Source organism: Tachysurus fulvidraco, chromosome 5 (genome assembly GCF_022655615.1).
Source record: "Tachysurus fulvidraco isolate hzauxx_2018 chromosome 5, HZAU_PFXX_2.0, whole genome shotgun sequence".
Taxonomy (NCBI): Eukaryota; Metazoa; Chordata; class Actinopteri; order Siluriformes; family Bagridae; genus Tachysurus; species Tachysurus fulvidraco.
The window spans coordinates 26,128,977-26,150,097 of record NC_062522.1 but is presented as its reverse complement, the minus strand read 5'-3'; the positions used below and the strand labels follow the sequence as shown (position 1 = coordinate 26,150,097).

The 21,121-nt window shown below is 38.0% G+C and overlaps 1 protein-coding gene across 1 annotated transcript; it reads right to left on the bottom strand.

The window, feature by feature from the left end:
* Positions 1 to 824: 824 nt before the first annotated feature.
* Positions 825 to 20,122, bottom strand: npepl1 (aminopeptidase like 1). Its single transcript, XM_027133429.2, has 12 exons — positions 19,894 to 20,122; positions 17,769 to 17,954; positions 17,336 to 17,503; positions 17,075 to 17,164; positions 16,879 to 16,960; positions 16,335 to 16,477; positions 15,335 to 15,412; positions 14,719 to 14,819; positions 9,097 to 9,220; positions 8,410 to 8,586; positions 6,331 to 6,441; positions 825 to 1,461 (listed from the first exon to the last, which is right to left on the bottom strand). Exons 1-12 carry the CDS (start codon positions 20,041 to 20,043, stop codon positions 1,297 to 1,299), a joined length of 1,575 nt encoding a protein of 524 aa, XP_026989230.1. The 5' UTR covers positions 20,044 to 20,122; the 3' UTR covers positions 825 to 1,296.
* Between the last annotated feature and the right edge of the window lie 999 nt (positions 20,123 to 21,121).

The following is a 21,121-nucleotide window of genomic DNA, read 5'->3' as shown; positions in this document are numbered from 1 at the left end:
TCAAAGGACAACCAATACTGCAGTACTCAATATATGAGTCATTCACATCACCACATCATATGCAGAAATGGCTGATTAAATAACTATGTGCATTTTGCAACAATAAATACATAAATAAAGAACATTTAATTAAGCTCAATGTAGACTGGCACTGTCACAGGGAGTTTAAGTATCAAAGTGTCTAGTAACAGCCACTAATAAAGTAGTTAAGTTCCCTATATTTAGGCTTCTAGAGGCCCATCAATTGTGCTCATTAAAATATCAAGCCAAGTTGTGAAAATTCTCAGCTCTGTCTTTTAAAAATGCCTAAATGTTTACACTACTTACACTTTCCTGGAATGCCACCTGAGACTCCAGAGTCATGTGTATGAAAGGTTCTGATTGTCTCATTGTTTAAATTGAACAATAAATTCCCATATTGACTTCTTGGTTTTGTTCCCTAAGGGTAAAAACAGAAAAAGTCTAAAAGAAATAAATTCTGCTAATAAGCATACGATAGTTATTACAGTCCGGTGCAAAAAATCTACAGTGGATAAATAGATGGAAAGCATGTATATAGAACTTTTACAAGCTTTCACTTTTACAAGCAACTCCTCCATGGTGGGGTGACTGATGTAGAAGTATGTAGTTTTTTTTTTTAAAGCAATATGAAGTGTATGTTAACTAGCATGCCAAGTGTAGTGATGCATTTTTTCTTCAGATTACCTATTTTTGACTTATAATGAATAAGTTATATTCATTTTAGCTTGTACTGTATATGACTGGGGTAGCAACATAACGACACACCTGCCCTGCATCCACACCCCACTGTATAGTACCACAGGTCCTTGTAATTATTTTATTCCTTTCAAGAAAGCTTTTACAAGTTTGTCAATTTACACACAAATATGAAGAATGAATTCAGTGTTTAAATCATTTTGCACCACCATTTTGTTTTACTATGTTGCATTACAGATTATATGATTACTAATTTGTACTTTTCTCATGTCCAGCTGGGTGAAGTGACTTTACTGGACTACAGCAAAAACTATTTTTTTCATTGTTATCTATAACATACATATAAGCATCCCTTGACAAATTTATTTTGATACTGTAATATTTATTCCATACATCATGTCTTGATCTCTTATGTCCAGTAAAGGTGAATAGAAAATAGTAATTTAGAATGGCCAGTGCTTAAACGTCAAACAAATGAGATTTGTATGTATTGTATTGTTGTATTTATACATTTAATATTATGTTGCCATTTTTTAACTGGTTTCAGAATATAGAAGGTTGAGAAGACTGATGTTCTCTTCAGACTAATCTTCTCCTTTTGCTGTCTCTCTCCATCTGGTCTGCTGAGGAAGCATTTGCAGTAGTGATGCTCAGTGGAGACACCATATTGAGAAGCGGGTCTTCGGATGCCTGACCAAACAGAGCCAAAAGTAGTGCTACTCCAAAACCTGTAGCACGTTCACCCTGCAATGTAATAAAAACTGTTTATTAGACACCTGCACAGGAATTTTACCAAACTAGCTACTTGCTTACTTACTCACCATATACCAAAGTTGCAAATAATAACATTCTAATATAATAATTATTAAAAAATAATAATAAATGTATTCATTCATAATAATGATGCACCAGTTAAGTCTCTTGGGACAACTGCTCATTCATCAGACTGCCTCAGCTTTTTAAAAACTGCTTCACAGTGTTCTGGTTCAAACAGCAGATGTTAAATACAGTACTACAATAGCCACTTTATTAGGAACAGCTGGATTTTATCGCAATTTTACAATCAGCCAATCTTGTGGCAACAGTGCAATGTATAAAATATTCAATTCAAACTTTGGGTGGCTGGTGAGCTCAGAGACTTTGAGGGGGCAAACACTTTTTCACACAGGGCCATGTGGGTTGGATTTTGTTTTCCCTTAATAATAAAAACCTTAATTTAAAAACTGCATGTTGTGTTTACTTGTTTTATCTTTAATGTTTCAGATCATCAAACAAATTTAAATATTATTAGTATATTTAAATTTGTTTGATGATCTGAAACATTAAAGTGTGACAAACTGAGTGGATATCTGCATGAATGAGCAGGCATACAGCTGTCCCTATTAAAGTGGAAATTCACAGTAGGGCTGCACGATTTAGGGAAAATGTCATATTGCGATTATTGAGGTCAATATTGCGATATACGATTGCGATATAATAAACAAATGGTATCATGAGTCAACTTGCTTGGTTCTCAAGGAAAATGCACACACAGATTACTGATAATGCTGAAATTTGTATTTCTAAACTCAAACTAGCAACAACAACAAACAAATGCAAAACGTTTTCAAATTAAAATATAAAATAACACATTAATGCTGATTAATGAAAAGCCTAAGATCAAATCTGTAGGTGTAATAGTAAATTACCAACTTAAATGCAAGTTATACTTGGTATTGCACACACCATTATTGATGATTTTCCCTTACATATACAGGTCCTTCTCAAAAAATTTGCATATTGTGATAAAAGTTCATTATTTTCCATAATGTAATGATAAAAATGTAACTTTCATATATTTTAGATTCATTGCACACCAACTGAAATATTTCAGGTCTTTTATTGTTTTAATACTGATGATTTTGGCATACAGCTCATGAAAACCCAAAATTCCTATCTCAAAAATTAGCATATTTCATCTGACCAATAAAAGAAAAGTGTTTTTAATACAAAAAAGTCAACCTTCAAATAATTATGTTCAGTTATGCACTCAATACTTGGTCGGGAATCCTTTTGCAGAAATGACTGCTTCAATGTGGCGTGGCATGGAGGCAATCAGCCTGTGGCACTGCTGAGGTGTTATGGAGGCCCAGGACGCTTCGATAGCGGCCTTAAGCTCATCCAGAGTGTTGGGTCTTGCGTCTCTCAACTTTCTCTTCACAATATCCCACAGATTCTCTATGGGGTTCAGGTCAGGAGAGTTGGCAGGCCAATTGAGCACAGTAATACCATGGTCAGTAAACCATTTACCAGTGGTTTTGGCACTGTGAGAAGGTGCCAGGTCGTGCTGAAAAACGAAATCTTCATCTCCATAAAGCTTTTCAGCAGATGGAAGCATGAAGTGCTCCAAAATCTCCTGATAGCTAGCTGCATTGACCCTGCCCTTGATAAAACACAGTGGACCAACACCAGCAGCTGACATGGCACCCCAGACCATCACTGACTGTGGGTACTTGACACTGGACTTCAGGCATTTTGGCATGTCCTTCTGCCCAGTCTTCCTCCAGACTCTGGCACCTTGATTTCCGAATGACATGCAAAATTTGCTTTCAGCCGAAAAAAGTACTTTGGACCACTGAGCAACAGTCCAGTGCTGCTTCTCTGTAGCCCAGGTCAGGCGCTTCTGCCGCTGTTTCTGGTTCAAAAGTGGCTTGACCTGGGGAATGCGGCACCTGTAGCCCATTTCCTGTACACGCCTGTGCACGGTGGCTTTGGATGTTTCTACTCCAGACTCAGTCCACTGCTTCCGCAGGTCCCCCAAGGTCTCGGTCCTTCTCCACAATCTTCCTCAGGGTCCGGTCACCTCTTCTCGTTGTGCAGCGTTTTTTGCCACACTTTTTCCTTCCCACAGACTTCCCACTGAGGTGCCTTGATACAGCACTCTGGGAACAGCCTATTCGTTCAGAAATTTCTTTGTGTCTTACCCTCTCGCTTGAGGGTGTCAATGATGGTCTTCTGGACAGCAGTCAGGTCTGCAGTCTTACCCATGATTGCGGTTTTGAGTAATGAACCAGGCTGGGAGTTTTTAAAAGCCTCAGGAATCTTTTGCAGGTGTTTAGAGTTAATTAGTTGATTCAGATGATTAGGTTAATAGCTCGTTTAGAGAACCTTTTCATGATATGCTAATTTTTTGAGATAGGAATTTTGGGTTTTCATGAGCTGTATGCCAAAATCATCAGTATTAAAACAATAAAAGACCTGAAATATTTCAGTTGGTGTGCAATGAATCTAAAATATATGAAAGTTACATTTTTATCATTACATTATGGAAAATAATGAACTTTTATCACAATATGCTAATTTTTTTAGAAGGACCTGTACATTTGCTTTTAAGCCTAATTATTAATTTTGATTATGATGTGATTGTGACAGGGAAAGAGGTTTCAGGTTGGGGGTGCTGAGTTTTTTCTGTCACCACTTTTGAATAAGAAACAATATCAAGGCTATAAAACTTGTCAAAACTCCGCTAATCACAAAAGTATCAGTGAGAAGTTGAGAACACTCGTTTAAACAGTGCATACACTCGAACTTGACTGCACATCACATTTTTTACTTTATTGATACTGCTTTTAATCGTAACGCAAAGACCGGTCATCGGGACATAAGCTGTCATGTACAATAAAAGCACCTGTGCAGCGACAGAAAATATCATTTAACACAAAAAGCCGCCTAGACGGTGGACTTGCGCTCAGGATGTATTCATTTATTTATTTTTGAGCGGCGTGTGGACGAATTTTTTCCACACACACACTATTTTATTTCTTGATAACAGACCGCTGCTAACTATAATACACCGTTGCCATGAAAAACAGAGCGTTGCCATGGACACACAGGATTCTAACCGTAGAGACGGAGCGCACTATTTTCTTTAGCGGAAGCAATACAATTGTTCAGCAGTTTCCTGTTGCAGCCACAGGCGTATGAGACCTGTAACGAGCAACAGCGCGAAGCCACGAACTCGTTCTGAATATTTTAAAGGCATAACGGCTGATGAAAAAGCAGAGACAATTGTAGACGAAAATGATGAGAGATTTTATCTTAGTTTTTATTTTATACAAAACATTTTTGTCTCATCTTTTTCCGTCAACAATAATGCATGTTTATTTAGTCTTAGTCAGCGTTTTTGGACAGCGGTGCAGTCTTGTCATCGGCTCGTCTTAGTCATGAAAAAAAAGGTTGTCCATCTTCAGATACATCCATCTTCACCCGTTCCGTGCTGCACACCGGAAAAAGTCACGACATGACCATACGCGCCACATGTGCCACTGCCTAAACTGAAACTCACTGGTCTTTTTTTTTCATTAGCGGATAGCGGTGTAGTGTATGGAATAGCTACACATGCATTTATTTATTTATTTATTAAAATTGCAGCATTGTGTGTCATATAATCGCACAGGCTTGATATCGTGATTGCGATATGATTAATCGTGCAGCACAAATTCACAGACTCTAGGATTCACAAAAATGCTAAATAAGGACAAACCAATGAATGCAAAGAATTCTGAAGCAGCATGTGACCATTCAACACCACATGGAACACTAATGAAAATGACTAATAAAAGGAATCTGAAAGGAATACGTTAAAAGGATATGCAGTCATGGAAAAAAAATAAGTACGCCTTTCCTAATTGTACAATCATTATAAAAATATTTAGCAACCAAGTGTACAAGATTAGTTCATCACCAAGAACGGTTATAAAAGTGAAACCTTTGACATTTCAGTGTTTTGTAGCAAATCAGATGTGTGAGATCAAACCAAACACATCACTGTACATCACCACAAACACCTATTACCAACTAGAAATTACAAAGAAATTTATGGTATAAAATGTTTATGGTAGGTTTATTTTAACAGAGAGACAAACAAAATCAACCAAAAATCCAGAAAAAGAAATTAAAAAAAAAAAAAAGGTTAAAAAATAATTTGAATTTGATCAAGTGAAACAAACAAGACGAATCAACCTCTTCCAATCAAACCTCTCCACCATAAGATACGAAAGAGCAAGTTTGTAGACCTGAACAAGGCTGGAATGGGCTACAAGACCACTGTTGGCATGATAATTAGAAAATGGAAGAAATACAAGATAACATACAGTTGAATAGTAGAATGTGATGTGGTCTGATGAGACCAAAATTTAGCTCCTTGGCATCAAATCAATTTGCCATGTTATATAACCTTTATTTAATGTTTCTTCTCTGGATTTTTTGTTGATATACTTCCTCTCTCTGTTTAATTAAACATACCATAAAGATTATGGAACGTTGATTTCTTTGTAAGGGGGAAAACTTACAAAATCAGCAGGGGATCAAATAATTATTTTCTCTGGGTGGAAAGGACAGAGCTACTTTCTCCTGTTAAGCAGTGAGAGAAACAGAATTGAGGGAATCTGAATGTCTGCTAAAAAGTGTGTATGCTATGACATGTATGCTAGCTTTCACACTCTTTATATGTTCTTGACTGAGGTAGGAGAGCAAGCTAGTGTAAAGACCAAACTGGGGAAAAAAAAAGTAAAAAAAATGGTGATTGTTTTTGAAATAGTTTAAAAAAAAAATCCATAAAAACATTCTACTTACAGAGTGCACAGGAGAGGCAATATCCACATGTACCCACACCCCTGGCCAGTCAAAACCCAAGTGAGAGCCGATAAAGAGGCCGGCACAAGAGCTCTGAGCATTCTCACGATCCTGCAAGAAAAAATATTTTTTACTGTATTTACAATAATTACTGTATATTAGAATGTCCTGTTAATAATTGCGAATTGGGGATTTACTCTGATTGATGTCATATATGTACCTTTTGTTGCATGCATCAGTGTATAATAAAAGTCAACTACACTGAAGAAATGTGATGCTCCTAGGTACCTCAGTCAATATAAAATGAGATGTAGACAATTGATCGTCACACCCATATGTCCTGACCTGAACCCAATTGAATGCCATTGAGATGAACTGGAATGCTAAGTGCACTCCATGCTTTCTTGTCTGACATCAATACTTGACCTCACTAATGTTCTTTTGGCTGAATGGGCAAAAAAGACTACCCAGAAGAATGGAAGTTAAAATAGAAGCAAAGAAAGAATGAAATCTGGAGTGGGAGGGTCAAAAAGCACATGTGGGTGGGATGGTCAGGTGTCCATGTTTGGCAATAGAATATAAATAATTAACTGGTAGATATTTGGACACATTGACCTAAGTTGTTATTTTATCTACCACAGCAAGTTCGAGATGAAATAACATGACAAATCTGACCTCAAACTGCAGACGTTCAGCTATAATTTGGGGGTATTTACACATCCAAACTGGGTGAGTGGTGTAGGAATTATAGAACTATTTAGATTTGACTGCTGTACCCCAGATTAGAATTTTCCAAAACATCTAAAAATGTTCTTTAAAAAAAGTACCATTATCTGTTGAGCAGATTATGCAGAAGTGACAAAACTGTTCTGAATCAAGAGTCATGCATTGTAATAATAATAATAATAATAATAATGACTAATTTATATAGTTATTTGTATGTTGCTTTGCAATTACAGGAACAAACAAGATAGACTGCCAGGATATCATTTCAGTGAGGTAGTTAATCATAACCGCAGGCCTACACAGTTATAGTCCACATAACCTGTACAGATGTAATGCCATCTGGTAACAATGCTAAGAATGGCATGCCATCAATCCTTTAAATGGGCACAGATGGATCAAAATTTAGCATGCTAAGCAGATACAAGACACCTTGATGACACCAAACTCTCTTACATCGATGAGAGCAAGAGCGACATCAAAGTGAGATGGTGCACTCTGTCCATAGCAAACAAATGGACACGCATCATACATGATGTATCTACAATGACTTAGCACTTTGTTGCTTACACTATACAAATACTGGGTGGGGAGTACCTTTATCTCAAAACAGCGTCAATTCTTGACATGAATTTCACAAGAGGTTGAAAAAAATCCTTTTCCATTCAGTTCCTGCAGGTTTTTTGCTGTCCCAAATATGTTCTAATGGCTTCAGTTCATCTGTTGTTTGGGAAGGGCACTGATGAACAATGAATTTAGTGTGAAACCAGTTTTGGTTTTTGACATAGTACATTATCATACTGGAAGGTGCCATTAAAAGCTGGGTTAATAAGTGATAATTGACGTATTGACTAAGCTTGTTAAGAAAACATTCCCCACACCATTACACAAGGGCTGGACTGTTCACACAAGACAGACACATGTTGTATTGGGCAAATTCTGACTCTTCTATTTATGTGAGTCTTGGACAGAACATTAATCATTATAACATTAGAATTCTGAAGTGCTATATTATCAGTCCTGATTCAGAAGTCTCTTTCATTAAATAATCTGAAGCATAAAAAAACCCTTTTAGTTTAGCCTAGTTTGTCCAATTACTTTAATCAAAATACAAAATATTGTCATTCCTACAGCCTTTACCTGAGTTGGATGTGCATAACCTCATATAAATTCTGCACTTTGATAATTTTTTCATTTTAACTCCTTCGGTATACTGTGGAAGACAGTTAAAATAGCAATTAGTTTGTCCATGTCCAAATATTTATTTACCTATACGTCTAGAAAGTTAATGACGATTGACTTGAACATAGATTTCATTATCTCACTTTCATTTAACTAAGTCCTTCTTAATCTTACCGCTACAGAGTTCTTCATGTCAGCAACTGCAGAGGTGAATTCACTGAAGTGGAGTTCAGGGCAGTACACAAGAGGATGTGTGAGATCCCCACTGCTGCGGCCTGCTCTCACACATGCCGTCTCCCACTGCTCATTGTTGGTCATAACAGCAGCATGGTATTTTCCAGTGGAGATTCCCTAAAGCAAAATGCACGGAAAATTGGCATTAAAAGGGACTCTTCAGATTTCTCTACTTATACAGCAATATAAGAAGGAAGTTTTTTTTCAAGGAAGAAACTATTCTGAAAAACTGCACGAGAGGTGCAGTACTACATTTGTCGTTAAAAGAGGCTCATATAACCAGCATCTTACAAACATGCCTTTTTAAACTAACTGAAAAAAAAGCTGTGTGCTCTCATAACCTGCCTCTTATATACATGTCTTTTAAAACTTACTGAAAAACTGTGTGCTATTTTTAAATAAATAACAGCCTGGTGCAGCCAAACCTACCTATTAATTGGTGATTTTCAAGGTTTAAACATACTGTGTGCTTGCCTGTCATTCAGAACTGTAATACAACTGTAGTAAGCCCTACTTATTATCCGAAATAAACAAGCTTCTATTACCCACCTTTGACTGTTCCATTTCAAAATAGTCAGCATACAGGCAGAACATACTATTTAAGCTTAATAATTGATAGTTACACACCTGACCTCCAGTCAGAGTTGCCATATCCAGGATAATATCTGCAGAGAGATCCTTACTAGCATATACAACGCCATCAGATAGAACCAACCTTCCCTCTGCATCAGTGTTATTTATTTCCACTGTCCTGGAGACAGAAATAAGAAATATGTTTAAAAAAACCCTAGACCTAGACCTAAGGATGTGGTAGCTGTGTGATTAAGGTGTTGAACTACTGATCAGAAGGTCCTGAGTTCAAATCCCAGGTCCATGAAGCTGCCACTGCTGGGCCCCTGAGCAAGGCCCTTAACCCTCAATTGCTCACTAAATTGAATTAAAAATGTAAGTCAATCTGTATAAGATTGTCTGCTAAATGACAGGAATAAAAATAAAATGTAAATGTAGACCCAAAGCTTTATTGGATTATACTGTACTTGGGATGGATTTGTAGTTTTAAATGTACATTTATGGTACCCATAGAAACACCATGTGGGCAAAGTCTTCTCGCCTGACATCTGTGCAATAATCTCACTAATGCCCTTATAGCCTTACAGGCACAACTATATGGAGACACATTCCAAAATTTAACAGAAAGCCTTCCCACTTCCCACTTTCAGTCACTGGACAACAACTCTGTGAACTGCGAGCATGTATCTCATACAGGCGAGAAACAAGGGACTGCTACATTATTTGCCTCACAGAAACCTGGATGTCTGCGGAGGTTCCAGACAGCCAACGAGCTTACGGGGTTCTCCGTACACCGCACGGACACGACGAAAGAACTCACAGGCAAAAGCAGAGGTGGGGGTGTTTGTTTCTTTATCAACAACTCATGGTGTGATGAAAGGAACCTACACTCTATTAAATCCTTCTGCTCCCCTGATCTGGAATTTCATATGCTTCTGTGTTGACCATTCTGACTACCGAGGGAATTTACAGCAGTCATAATCACAGCTGTTTACATTCGTACTCAAGCCAACACAGACCAGGCACTCAAGGAACTGTAATGGAATATTAGTGAGCAGGAAACCACGTACCCAGATGCAGTGTTTATTGTTACGGGGGACTTTAACAAAGCCAACTTCAGAAAAATAGCTCCTAAATATTTTCAACACATCACCATCAATACGCGTGGTGATCGTGTACTGGACCCACCTTTCGGCAAATTGGATCACTCGTCCATTCTACTCCTGCCTGCTTATAGGCAGAAACTGAAATGGGAAGCACCCGCCCTCAGGACAATCCAATGCTGGTCGGACCAATCAGATGCTATACTAAAGGACTGTTTATCACGTGGACTGGGACATGTTCCGGGCAGCGTCTGATGACGACATAGAGGCGTACTCAGATTCTGTAACGTGTTTCATCAGGAAGTGTGTAGATGATGAGTGAGTGACGTGACGTACGGCTAAGTACGGTGACCCTACTCAGAATTCGTTCTCTGCATTTAACCCATCCAATGTGCACACACACAGCAGTGAACAAACACACACCGTGAACACACACCTGGAGCAGTGGGCAGCCATTTATGCTGCGGCGCCCAGGGAGCAGTTGGGGGGTTCGGTGCCTTGCTCAAGGGCACCTCAGTCGTGGCCGGCCCGAGACTCGAACCCACAACCTTAGGATTACGAGTCAGACTCTTTAACCATTAGGCCACAACTTGCTGTGCCGACAAAAACAATCCGCAAAAACAATCTACCCCAACCAAAAACCGTGGATTGATAGCGATGTAGCCTTGTCAGCACGAGCATCCGCTTTTAAATCTGGGAATCCTGATGATCACAAACAAGCCAGCTACGATCTCAGGAAAACCATCAAAGCTGCAAAAAGACAATATAAATACAAAGTTGAAGAACAATTTAAAGAAGCAAATGGCAGGGCATCAACATCACCACGAACTTTAAAGGGAACAAACCAGCTACTGTGAACATTGCCGCCTCTCTACCTAATGAGCGAAATAACTTTTATGCTCGTTTCGAGGATCACAACCCCGCCCACACAGAGAGCGCTCCCGCGGCTGCTGTAGGAGATGTGAGTGCACACTCCGTCTCTGTCGCGGATGTAACCCGATCCTTCCGACGGGTAAACATCCGCAAGGCTGCGGGTCCTGATGGCATCCCAGGCCGTGTGCTCCGAGCATGCGCATCCCAACTAGCCGGTGTCTTCACAGACATTTTCAACCTCTTCCTCTGTCTGTCTGTGGTTCCATCATGCTGGACCTGCTACAGTTTGAATACCGAAATAACCGTTCCACAGACGATGCTATTGCTTTCACCCTATACACTGCTCTCTCCCACCTGGATAATAAGAACACTTATGTGAGAATGCTGTCCGGTGACTACAGCTCAGCATTTAACACCATAGTGCCTGCCACACTTGTCGTGAATTTCAGACTCTGGGACTAAATAGTTCACTGTGCAACTGGTTTCAGGACTTCCTGATAGGCAGAAGTCAGGTGGTAAGAATGGGCAGCAACACTTCATCCCTGCTGATCCTCAACACTGGTGCTCCTCAGGGCTGTGTCCTCAGCCCACTCCTGTACTCCCTGTACACCCACACACAGCTCCAACGTCATCGTCAAATTCGCTGACGATGCAACGGTGATAGGCCTGCTCACCAACAACGATGAGAGGGCCTACAGAGAAGATGTGAGCACCCTGACTAAATGGTGCCAGGAGAACCACCTCTCACTCAATATTGACAAGACCAAGGAGCTGGTGGTGGATTTCAGGAGACAGAGCAGAGAACACAAACCCATCACCACCGACAAGACACCTGTGGAGCGGGTGATCAGATTCAATTATCTGGGTGTTAACATCAGTGAGGATCTCACCTGGTCCATACACACCGGCACAGTGGTGAAGAAGGCACATCAACGCATCTTCTTCCTGAGACGGCTGAGGAAGTTTGGAATAAGCCCCAGCATCCTCAGAACATTCTACACTTGCACTACAGAGAGCATCCTGAGGGGCTGCATCACTGCCTGGTTAGGAAACAGCGCTGCTGGCAACCGTAAAGCTCTGAAAAGGGTCGTGCGAACTGCCAGCCACATTGTTGGAGGTGAGCTTCCCTCCCTCCGAGATATCTACACAAGGCAGTGTATAAGAAAAGCTCGGAAAATCAACAGTGACAACAGCCACCCGTCCCACAGACTGCTCTCTCTGCTACCCTCAGGAAGACTTCTCCGCAGCATCCGATCCCGCAATAGCCAACTGAGGGATAGCTTTTTCCCTCAGGCTATCAGACTAATTAACAGTAATAACTAACACACCCTACAGCATACTTCCACAATATGGTATGCCACACACTGCATTTTAAATCCAACAGCTCAACACTGGACTATACACACCCACTGCATTTATACTACATTTATACACACAGGACTATGCATACACACTGCATTTTATTTAATATAATAATCTATTTGACATTAATCTATCTGTTACCACTGGACATTTCTGTATCTGTACAGTCTGTTGCACCGTAACATATTATATATATATATTTATATTTGTACATGTACATACATATATACACACACACACACACACACACACACACACACACACACACACACACACACACACACATACATACATACACGGTGAGGAAAATAAGTATTTGAACACCCTGCCATTTTGCAAGTTCTCCCACTTAGAAATCATGGAGGGGTCTGAAATTGTCATCGTAGGTGCATGTCCACTGTGACAGACATAATCTAAAAAAAAATCCAGAAATCACAATGTATGATTTTTTAACTATTTATTTGTATGATACAGCTGCAAATAAGTATTTGAACACCTGAGAAAAAAATGTTAATATTTGTTACAGTAGCATTTGTTTACAATTACAGAGGTCAAATGTTTCCTGTAGTTTTTCACCAGGTTTGCACACACTGCAGGAGGGATTTTGGCCCACTCCTCCACTCAGATCTTCTCTAGATCAGACAGATTTCTGGCCTGTCGCTGAGAAACACAGAGTTTGAGCTCCCCCCAAAGATTCTCTATTGGGTTTAGGTCTGGAGACTGGCTAGGCCATGCCAGAACCTTGATATGCTTCTTACAGAGCCACTCCTTGGTTATTCTGGCTGTGTGCTTCGGGTCATTGTCATGTTGGAAGACCCAGCCTCAACCCATCTTCAATGCTCTAACTGAGGGAAGGAGGTTGTTCCCCAAAATCTCGCAATACATGGCCCCGGTCATCCTCTCCTTAATACCGTGCAGTCGCCCTGTCCCATGTGCAGAAAAACACACCTAAAGCATGATGCTACCACCCCCATGCTTCACGGTAAGGATGGTGCTCTTGGGATGGGACTCATCATTCTTCTTCCTCCAAACACGTTTAGTGGAATTATGACCAAAAAGTTCTATTTTGGTCTCATCTGACCACATGACTTTCTCCCATGACTCCTCTGGATCATCCAAATGGTAATTGGCAAATTTAAGATGGGCCTGGACATGTGCTGGTTTACGCAGGGGAACCTTCCGTGCCATGCATGATTTCAAACCATGACTTCTTAGTGTATTACCAACAGTAACCTCTTTTCAGGTCATCCCTTACTTAGGATCATTGAGACCCCACGAGGTGAGATCTTGCATGGAGCCCCAGTCCGAGGGAGATTGACAGTCATGTTTAGCTTCTTCCATTTTCTAATGATTGCTCCAACAGTGGACCTTTTTTCACCAAGCTGCTTGGCAATTTCCCCATAGCCCTTTCCAGCCTTGTGGAGGTGTACAATTTTGTCTGTAGTGTCTTTGGATAGCTCTTTGGTCTTGGCCATGTTAGTAGTTGGATTCTTACTGATTGTATGGGGTGGACAGGTGTCTTTATGCAGCTAACGACCTCAAACACCTACTTATTTTCCTCACTGTATGTATATATATATATATATATATATATATATACACGTATATATATATATATATATATATATATATATATATATATATATATATATATATATATATATATATACACATATACACACACACACACACGTATATATATATATACACACGTGTGTATATATATATATATATATATATATATATACACACACACACATATATATATATGTATATATATATACACACGTGTATATATATATATATATATATATATATATATATACACACACACACACACACACGTGTATATATATATATATATATATATATACACACACACATATATACATACATACATACATATACATACACACACACACACATACATACATACATACAGTGAGGAAAATAAGTATTTGAACACCCATATATATATTTGTACATTTTCACCTGTATGTAAATTGTTCTTAATTTCTGTTTAATTACTGTATGTAAATTGTTCTGTGATTCCTGGAGTTCGCTCCCAAGAATTTCACTCATCAAGGCACATGTGCTGTTGTGATGTGACAATAAAAGTGACTTGACTTAAGAGTGGAGGCTGTAATAGCAGCAAGTGGAGTGGGCTGTCCAACAAGCATGTATCAGTGTGATGTGATGAGGTGTCCACATCCTTTTCACCAATTGTATCTAAACTTGCTATAGCTGCTTCTTTTACATGAGTGTATTTCTAGTGGGGTAAAAAATTGGTAACATCAGCTTTAAAAAATATTACATGTAGAACTGTGAGACAAGTGCTTACTTTCCAGAATACAATGTATGGATATCATCTGGCCTAGTGGCAGTAGGCCCCACTGCATTCTCAGCCAGGCAGAACACTGCATGGAGGTTATCTTTGAACCCCTGATGTAAACAGAACAATAATTAGAACCTTTATGTCATGTAATTTAAACAACATACAGTATTCTGCTTGCGCACACATGCCAATAACCTCAAACAAGACCTATGTGGATCTATCCAGTGAGCAGTTTATGACTAATAGTCTCTAAAGCTGACAAATACTTTCCATCCTCTCCTCAACCTTGGTCTTTTTTTTTAAATACACTGTATCACAGAACACTATGGATCTTGCATGGAAATGTCAAAGCTTACTGTACAACAGAGAATTAGATTTCTTATTTACACTATTAATAGTAAACTGAACTTTATTCTCAAATATGCTTAAATATGTATTCAAATTTTATTATTATTATTAATGCTGATGCCTAAATGACAGTGGTATTTATTGCAAGAACTTGTAAGAAAATCACTTTGTAACTTTATTAGAAGGTCTAGGCATGTCCGTTCTCCCACACAAGGAGGCATTCTGCTGATTCTGAACCCAAATTACATATATAGCTACTGTACTTTTTCTTTACCTGCTTGACAGTGGCTTTAAAAGCTCCCAAAATAGCAGCTGCTCCACCACAATCTCTCTTCATGCCTGGCATTGTGCTCTGTAAAGGAAGAAGAAACAAATGTTTAGATTGTAAAACAGTACAAACTACTTGACTGAGGGGACAAGTGCAGCAATGCATTTAAGTGTTATATTTTATATTAGTTATGTCAAATCAATTGTTTTAATAAATAATTATGTCAAACAATTGACAGCTTAGCTGTTCCATGCCCAGGTGTTTGTTATTCAATCATTCACTTCACATTCAAATAAGCAGATAGAGCTTATTACATGTGTAGCATTTCACAAAGATTGCATAACTTTAGTTCTTAATATGGTGTATTGCCCTCGCAGTCTTGTAATAATTGTGCACAAGGTTCTTAATTCTCTCAGCTGGTATAGCTGCCCATTCTCCTTGGCAAAATGCCTCCAGTTCCTGTAAATATTTTGGTTGTCTTGCACAAACTGCACGTTTTGAGATCTCCCCAAAGTGGCTCAATGATATTGAGGTCAGGAGACTGTGATGGCCACTCCAAAACCTTCACCTTTTACTGTTGATTGATCATTGACATGTTGGAACATGCAAGTGTGTCGGATGCGCAGCTTTCGTGTTGTAGAATGCAAATTATCTGCCAGTATTAATGGCCATTTAAACATTAATGTGGCCAAACATTCAAGGATATGTAAACTTTTGATCAGGGTTGTTTAGGTGATTTCATTAGGATTTAAAAAGGAGTCAAACAACGTGAAAATTAATGACTTTACATGACCACTATCATTAAATAACCAAAAATAATTTTGCATTATCAGTTATATTTTCCAAATAAATGGCAATGGTTAACAATTTCTTTGAGTATGCAAACTTTTGAGCACAACTGTATGTATATGAATATAACACAGACATACTTTTGAATATGTAATGCCAGTACTTGTATTCCATTCCTATTCAAACCAGATTGTTGGTTGTTCCAAGTCATACCTACTTTGCTTTTAATGCTAAGGCCACCGGTGTCATATACAATGCCCTTGCCGATCCATGCAATGGTCTGCGTGGCACCTGAGGGGGTGTGACTAAGCACAGCCAGAGCAGGAGGGTGTTCAGCTGCTTTACCTACACCATAGATACCTGAAATGAAAACACAAAAAATTATTGAACTATAGGCTAATTATCAAGATAGCAATCTTAAAATTGCATAGGAATCAATCTTCTTTGATAATCTTAATATTAAGATTGCAATGCATATTCTTAGGATTGCATACGCCAACTGCATTACAATTCTCAACAAGCTTATTTCATTGTGTTAAATATTTTACTAATGTGAGTTTTTATTACAACTAGTGCAGTGCTGGGTACACTAAGATTGGCCAAAGTAAGGATTACACTAGACAATAAGTAACTAAGCTTGCATTGTAGTTTAAAAAATAAATAAATAATTCTCCTCAGTTTACCTGTGATAATCCATGTTTTTCTTTTACAACATTATAAACATATCCATTCTAAACTTAAAATAATGTTTCACTCTTTACCTCCAAAGCCTCTTTGTTTTAATTCCTTGCCTCGAATTATATTTGGTGTGAGGCCCAGTTCATTTGCCACTGCTTTGATCTCCTATACAGAAATTTAATAGCACACCCTTAATCAGGCTATACAAATGGTTTCATTCAAAGAATGTTTTTAGTAAAAATGTGTCCACACTTATTTCACTAAAATAAGATATCTTGCCTCCAGAAAATGGTCAGTATTCATCTCATTGCAAGGAGTGTCCACAATCCGTGCTGCCAGCCGAACACCATCGGCCACATTGTTGAGAGACTACAAAAATTGTTTACATTTATTTCATGATAAAATCAAAAATAAAAGATTATTTTAGTGTGTCATCGAAAATATTAGGACTACATAGAACATTCCTTAAAATTACCACATTTTTAAGGTATTCAACAGATTGATGCATTGTTGAGCATAATAATAATTATAAGGAACTACCGCCACTGTGGAAAGATCCAAATGGATAGTTTCCTGGCCAACAATGACGAACTCCACTGTGACACGCTTCTTCTCCATTGTGCATGAGGCAGAGCGTCGAGAAAAGAGTGGGAAAGCACGGGCAATGGCACATGCTGATGCAAACACATCAGTGTGTTCGCACATCATCTGAGCAAAGAGAAATACTCAGTGTAACATATATTCACACTGAAGAAATCGTTTGAGCCATACATCCATCCAACCATCCATACCTTCAAACATTCATCCATTAATTTAAATCAACAATAGACATGTTCTAAATTGCTTAACACATGTACGTGTAAATATCACAAAAGGTTTAAAAGCTTAAACTCTGATCTGTCATCTATCATCTCATATTCAATAAATAACAATCTATTTTAACAGATAAGCAGAGAAGTGATGTGAAACTTGCCAGGATGCAGCGATTGTTGCCAGCAGGAAGGCAGGTGCGAACCAACCGAGTAAGAAAGTGGGCAGAGGATGGACTGTTGTGACGGCTTACACGGGAGGGCAGAGCTGCCACACTCACATAATTCAAATACAGTGAGCAACTGTCTGTTGGGTTTGGATTAAGACTGCTCAAAGCCAACTGCCATGTCTGAAAAACACACAAAATGTTAGTTATGCATGTAGACATACATTGACAAAAAGATTGAAAAAAGATGCCTCTATACATAACTTTGCAGCATGGGCGTAAATGATTTAAAGAATATCGCACTCCCTATTGTGAAAAATATATGTATGTATACCTAAATAATTGTGTAAGTAGAAAAAAAACGCAAAAACTGCATTTAGAAACAGTTGAGTTCCCTCTCCCCTTCCTCACAGTGGTTTGACCCACTGCCTGCTTTCCCAGTTCATCTCACCTACTCTGCACACGAGTCAGGTGTGTGTCTGCGGCGATTTTATACACTTTAAATAAAGCGATTCTCTTTAAAGTCGTTGATGCAGATTCATTCATAAATTAGTTGTGGCAAAAATTCTGATTACCGATGTAATTTTCAATGAATCTGCTATATTAGCGATTAAAATATTACTTATCTAGTTAACGTTAGCTTGTTTACAATAGCTTGTTGCACAGTGCACAGTAACCTTTAACCCCTTTTTAATTCCTTGTTTTTATTGTTGTGATTATTTTTATGATAGTTTTACTTTCTTTGAAGAAAAACTTTGAAAATAATCATAATGATGCAGTCTCCGTGCTACAATAATAATCTTTCTAAGTACAATTAGACTATTATTTGTGTACCCCCCTTCAAAAATTGCTCATGAGAAATTTTATATTTATTGTCCCCCCCTACTGTTAAATGAAATTTACGCCCATGCTTTGCAGTAAACAAATCAATAAAGACCAGATATGAGTCTGCTTTCCCCATAGATACACATCTTGCTTGATTTAATGAACATAAGGACACAACTAAATGTTATCTCAGTGACTTTGGCAAATGTTTCAGAAACTGCATACCTACTGAGATATTTCAGTTTTTCATTCTGCAGCTGCCTACTATTGTAGCCTTTCTATCAGCTGAGTTCAGTTTGACAATGACCTCTCATCAACAGGATTTTTATGTCCACTGAACTGCCACTCACTTCATAATTTGTTGGATTTTTTTTGCACATTCTATGTAATTCATGTGTGAAAAACTCAGATAATCAACCATTTCTGAAATACTCAAGCCCAACAATCATGCCATGGTCACTGGAATTTCATTTTAAATACTGAAACCAGCCATGTGGATGACGAGTATAGAAACAACAGAAAAAAACTCTCTTTGTCTTTAGTAAGTGAGACATAAAAGAGCAGTAGTTACTGCCTTTACTGACAAGTTAATACATCATGTAGAAAACATGCATTCATTAGAACAAGCCATGGTAGACTGAAACAGAGAGATCAAAAATAGAGTGCACAGTTGAATAAAGTGGTGCATATCAGCAGCAGCCCTCCTAAGATCTTTAACCTGAATCTATATAGACTTTGTAACCTCTAACAAAGTGTATCGCATGCTTGAGTTGTGCTTTTTTCAGGAATTGAAACCCACAGTCAAGGAGCATTTTTGTAGGCAGAAGTAGGCAGGCGGATACAACAGTTATAGGACAAATAAAGGCACTGTGCATTTTAATTATGCATATATAAACACACACACACAAATATATATATATATATGTATATATATATATATATATATATATATATATATATGTATGTATATATATATATATATATATATATATATATATATATACACAGCTGTGTATCCCCGATGCTAAATGCAAAGCTAACCTATCCTAGCTACAATCGCTGCGCAGATCCAAATGTAGTAATAATTATTGCTTTTAGAGTAACAGTTACTTCAGCTCTCAGCATTCAGTCGGCAATTGGTACATTATACTTGCAACAATGATCTAAGCAGATAATGGTTTAACTTAGCTAATTTTACACGACACAAAGCAGCCCTGACACATTATACAGAACACCAGTTAGCCTAGCTCTCATGTCTCCCTGTATACTGTAAATGTGTTAAGGCTTGTGTTCTTGCCTCTTTGGTCACCACCGGCAGCAGTTTCCCTTTAACTTGAGTCCAGTTTATTTGTTGTAAGTACCCGAGCTGCCCAATTATGAGCAGTGGGCAACTTTGTGTGTCTATGTCACCGACAGAAGCCTTGAACTCGAGCACTACATTCGCCATGTTCGTCTGGCGATGTTTTCGTTAGAATGAGAGTCGACTCTCACACGGCTCTTTTGCGTTCACGCAGGGATCCGACTCAGATGTGACGTTTCACTGCCATCTGCACGTAACTGAGAATAGAGTCCTACTGCATAACGGTTAACTGGTATATATATACGTGTGTATATATATATATATATATATATATATATATATATATATATATATATATATATATATATATATATATACTGTACTTTCAACAGTCAAAATATACACTCAACAAGCTATTCTTATAATGAGAAAAGTTTAAAGTCTGAGTTTGAACCACATTCTCCTGGTATGAGCCTGTCTTCCTCTTCCTCGTGCAGTACTTTCAACATTCCCTCTCCCAGCACGCACGAGACTGAATGAACATTGTACTTTTCCCGATGTAAACATTGCCTGAATCTGCTGGCCCCTATCTGCATGATTTTATGCATTTCTCTGCTACCGCACAATAGGCTGATTAGATCATTTCATGAATGATTAGGTGTAGGTATTCCTGATAAAGCGCTCAGTAAGTATACATCTCAGTTTATCAAAAATTAAGATCCTACCATAGTCATACATGTCAAATAATAATAATAATAATAATAATAATAATAATTACATATGATTTTCAAATAAATGAAAAATTGTGTCTACACATTCTTTTATTCAATAATGCATGTCTCTTTAAATGAACGTTCCATTACATGGACAATATGGTCAATGAAAAAAATGTGCTGTTTAAATGTACCTGTTTGTGCACACTGCCACTGTAGATTATACAACAGATAAATCTGATACTTTAAATCATATAACTACTTCTGTGGAATCGTTGATTTCTAGCAATTCATACCTAAATGTGTCATATTCAACACAGAACAAATAAATAAATAAAAAGTTTTCCATATGTGTTTTAGAAACTACATGATTAGTTAATTATTAGAAAGTGAGTAATTAGAAACACTTCAACTTGCAATGGGATTATAAATACCGTGGTGTGAATAAGTGTTTGCCCATTGATTTTTTTATTTTTTTGCATGTTTGTCACATTTGAATGTTTCAGAACAAA